At 56.4% G+C, this 4574-nt stretch overlaps 1 protein-coding gene across 1 annotated transcript; it reads right to left on the bottom strand.

The window, feature by feature from the left end:
* Positions 1–459: 459 nt before the first annotated feature.
* LOC135895223 (olfactory receptor 52K2-like) lies at positions 460–1401 on the bottom strand. Its single transcript, XM_065423299.1, has one exon. It carries the CDS (start codon positions 1399–1401, stop codon positions 460–462), a length of 942 nt encoding a protein of 313 aa, XP_065279371.1.
* Positions 1402–4574: the final 3173 nt, after the last annotated feature.

The raw sequence follows: 4574 nt of genomic DNA, 5'->3' as shown, positions 1-4574 counted from the left end.
CTGCCAGGGGCTTCAGGGTCGAATCCATTGCTTCTGGGAGCGGAACGGAGCCAGGGCAGGTAGGGAACCTGCCTTAGACCCGCTGTGCCACCGGACTTTTAGTGCCTACAATCTCCCGGTTTGGCTGCAGTAGCCTCCAGAAGATAGTTTGGCAACCCTACTTTGGATTGAAGTCCCTGGGGCAAGGATGGTCTCTAGCTGTATGTCTCACAGCACCTCGCACAATGAGGCCCTGATCTGGGCGGGGCCCGTGTAAATGACGAGTGATAACGATGTTCTAGAGCAGTGAAAAGTCGAAGCCGTGTTGTGTTGCAGACCCAGACAAGTGTGTTTATTAGCCCCGCTGCTCAGCAAGGCTGAGGTGGGGCGGTGACTGAGCCGTCTGGATCCTGGGCCTGCTGGCCCTGGCATCGCATCCCTGGTCCTTGCTCCCCAGACACTGACCTGGGCTATGGGCCTTCAGGCTGGTTTGATGCCCAGGAGGTGGAGCACCCTCTGCCGGATCCCCAAGGTTCTCACCCCGTAGATGATGGGGTTCATCATGGGAGGGAAGAGCAGATACATGTTTGCGATGAGGATGTGAATGTGGGGAGCCACGTGGCCGAAGCGGTGGGAGAAGAAGGAGAAGAACGCGGGGATGTAAAACACCAGCATGACGCAGACGTGGGAGCCGCAGGTGCCGAGAGACTTGCGCCGTGCCTCCTTGGAGGGGAGTCTGAAGACGGCCCAGAGAATCATCACGTAGGACAGGACAATCAGCAGCAGGTCTAAGCCCCCAGTGAGAAATGCTATGACCATACCATAGGCTCTCATGACTGTCGTGTCCACACAGGCCAGTTTCACCAGCGCCATGAACTCACAATAGCTGTGAGAAATGACATGGGTCCTGCAGTACGGGAGCCGTTTCAGCAGGAATGGTTGTGGGCCCAGTAACACGGCCCCCCTCATCACAACACCCAGCCCTATCTTGGCTATGGCCTGATTGGTCAGGACGGCCGAGTGTCGCAGTGGGTTACAGATAGCGATGTAGCGATCAAAGGCCATAGCCAGGATGAATCCGGACTCCATGGTTGACAGGGAGTGAAGGAGATACATCTGGGCCAGGCAAGTGTTGGTGCGAATGGCCCAGTCCCTGAACCAGAATATGCAGAGGGTTTTGGGCACGGTGGTGGTGGATACGACCAGGTCTGCGAGTGCCAGCATGGAAAGGAAAAGGTACATGGGCTCGTGGAGTTTCGGCTCAGTCTTGATAACAGCCAGGAGGAGGCTGTTCCCCAGGAGGGACAGAATGTAGACGGAGCAGAAGGAGATGGAGATCCAGATGTGCGCCGCCTCCAGCCCTGGGATGCCGAGGAGGATGAAGGTGGAGGGGTGGGGCATGGTCCAGTTGGAAGCTGCCATGGTGGGGACGGTTGGGCGTGTTCAGTTCCACGGCACGGCTGCTTCCAGCCCCTGTGGCTAGGCGCACACCAGAACAATGATTTCAGGACTCTCTGCACAGCATGAAGGGATGCAGTAGTCACCCCATGCCTTCAGCATGTCCCCGTTTATTGCCCCCACCTATTCCAGGCCTGAGACTGCAACTTTGAGATTTATGGAGCACCCAGAACTGCCTCAGGTCCTTTGCAAAAGCAGGAGACAAGCTCCTGCCCCAGACTTGTCCCATTAGATAGGATCAAGCTCTGAATGTAGAGGGGAAAGTCTGGGGAGTAGAGACCGGGGTGGGGGATGGGCTGCACTCCACCCCACCCCTCCCCTTTCCCATCAGCTGAAGTGACCAGCAGTGGAACAGCTCACACTGACATTTACAGTGTCGTCATTAGGTTCAGCGTTATCTCCGGCCCTGCATGGGGAGTTCACCCCCCTTACAGCCACTGTCTCAGGCTGTCTGCGGGGAGGGGGCACATGAACCCAGCGAGCAGGCAGCCTCCTACAGTCTGATCACACTACTGCTCCTCCAGCGCAGGCAGAGACTGGGTAGTCTGGGGAGCAGGGCTTTCACACCCGCTGACTGAGGCTTACATGGGCTACGGCCACCCCTAGGTATAAACCCTTAGCCGGGGTGTGGATACCACAGAGAAGCGGGCTACGCACGTCTTTCTCCCAGAGAGAGACCAGCAGCCATTGCAAACGGAGCATCACATCTAAATGGGCTGACATGAGCCAGGCAATCCTGAACAGCCCCCCCACAGGCACCCTCTGCCCCCTGTCCCCTCCTGTGGTGATCTAAGGAGCCATCTCCCCCACATCCCCTGTGGGTGGGATGCCCGAGGGGCGTGCGCTGCTCTCTGTGTTACGACATGGAGCTCACATTCAACGCTCAGGGGACTTTTAGTTGACTAGCTCAGCTCAAGAGCCCCCCAGGGCTGGCCGCAGCCTGCAGCTCCCCTCACTGAAAATATAGGGGACCTCTGCTGTCCCCGGCCACACCCACAACTTTATTCAAGGTTGGGAGTGCCTCCACAAAGGACAGGTTCCCACAGGCCGTGGGCACGGAGTCCCTTAAGGCCAGGTCTGCCCCTCCTGCCCCACCCAATGGGCCTGAGGCTGTAAAGATGAGCCCTCGGAAGCCAGAAGGGCGAGTCCTGCATGGGGTGTGTGAGCGCAGACAGAGGGTTCAGCTGGGAACTGGCTGCATGGGGCACAGCTAGCTAGGGGCTCTGCTTTGAGAGGGAACCAGCTGCTCGGGGGAGCGGGAAAGCTCCGCGCAGCAGGAGAGTGACTCTGCGTGTTGGCTTCCTCTAGCGGAGGAGGCCTGGTCTGGGAAGCTGGTCCAGCTCCGAGCACAGAGACAGATACTCCGGGGGCTTGGATCTCTCCCTGCCTCTTTGACATTTGCACTGGGTCTTGGGGCGCTGCCTTCTCCCCACTAGGGCTATTCACTCCTGTGAGCAAGACGCAGGGGAGCTCAGGCAGAGAAGTATAATCACCCTCCCCCCAGCAGGACGGCAGGCAGGGAATGGCCCAGGCACCTGAGCTCCACTCCCCCAGCCAGGCTATGGCTGACATGTTTGGCTCTGATCTGTCCCAGCACCGATGAGGTGGGTGGCCACCAGTGACTATTCTGACTAGTGAGGACACTAGGTAATGCAAAGGGCACCCCCCTGTCTGTCCCCTTGTCCTCCCTGCCTCTTCCCCTGCATCTCCCCTGGATCTGTTCAGCTCCATCTCTCATGTCTGTCACAGTCCCAGCTTGGGAGCTCTCTGGGCAGGGACCGCTTGAGCGTTGCCCCCCTGCACGGCACCCTGGGCAACGGGGCCGGCTGCCCAGCATAGTAACAGCAACAAGCAGAGCCCTGGTGCCCTCACTCCCAGCGGGAAATTCCCAGCTGCCCACACACCAAATGTCAGCGCTCAACAAGAGCACGGAGGAGGGAGACTACTGGAGGGGGGAAGGGTACCGGAAGGCGGGAGTCTACCAGAGGGGGAGAGAGGCTACCGGAGGGAGCTATCCCTGCACTGCTGGCTCTTCTACCCTTGTTGAACGAGCCGCCTGCTTCTGCATGGTGCACTCGTGCAACTTCAGCTGTGTACCCAAAGCATCCTGGAACTGGCCTCATCTCTACCCCTCCCCCGCACCAATGCAAGGACGGGGGAGGGGCATAAGAATCACATGAGGGCAGATCATTGCCCCAGCCTAAGCTCCCAGTGCAAGGCCGTGGCAAAACGGGGCACGTGCCACCCTTGGATATACAAACAGGGAATATCACGTCGAAGTCAGGAAATGGTCTCAGCTTTCTGCACAGCCCTGGGAGGAAAGCTACTAGCAAGCTGCGCCCCCTTCTGATGTCTGAGCGTCACTAAGGATGAGGAAACACTGAAGAGAGCTCAAAGGAGGGGGCCTCAAAAAGGGGCTGGAAGCCTGACGCCATGAGGTTAGAGGAGCTGGTTACTCAGCTTGCTGAAAAGAAGCGTGAGAAGTGGTTTGATCATTGGGTCTAGGTACAGACACGCGGACAAGAGATCTGAGCATGGGGCGCTCGTCAGCCAGGCTGACAAAGGCAAAGAACAAGGGCCTGGGGCTGGAAGTTAAAGTTAAATAAATTAAACCTTGAAATAAAATGCAAGTAGCTAGCAGTGAGGGGGGTTAGACATTGCCTAGCTCATCCAGGACAGGGGCCACTCACCATGGCTTGGAGTCTTTCAGCTGAGATTTGATAGTTTTCTATATAAAGTCTAAAACTCAGATGCTTTAATCCAACATCTGGGAGTAATTCTATGGCCTGTGTGTGTGCAGGGGGTGCAGCTGGAAGGTTGTGGGGGTCCCTTGGAATCTGTGAGGCCCCCTGTTCATCCCCTCCCTCCCTGGGCCATGGGGAGAACAGGAAGCCCTGCATTGGCCTCACCAAGCTCCTAACACTTGCAGCTCTGCATTAAGACAGCGGCTATACTCACATCTCAGGTTTCAAAGCTTCAGCCAAGTGCCTGCTTGGGCTCAGGAAAGAATGTTTCCCCCCACAAACAATTGGCCATGTATGTAATGGTTTATATATATATATATATATATATATATATATATATATATATATATATATATATATATATATATATATATATATATATATATATCTTCC

The sequence above is a fragment of the Emys orbicularis genome, chromosome 1, assembly GCF_028017835.1.
Source record: "Emys orbicularis isolate rEmyOrb1 chromosome 1, rEmyOrb1.hap1, whole genome shotgun sequence".
Lineage (NCBI taxonomy): Eukaryota > Metazoa > Chordata > Testudines > Emydidae > Emys > Emys orbicularis.
Note: the sequence above shows the minus strand (reverse complement) of the source record. Positions and strands in the feature narration are given on the sequence as shown.

Coding starts and splice junctions, on each gene's coding strand:
- LOC135895223 (XM_065423299.1), bottom strand. CDS start 1,401: ATGGCAGCTTCCAACTGGACCATGCCCCACCCCTCCACCTTCATCCTC.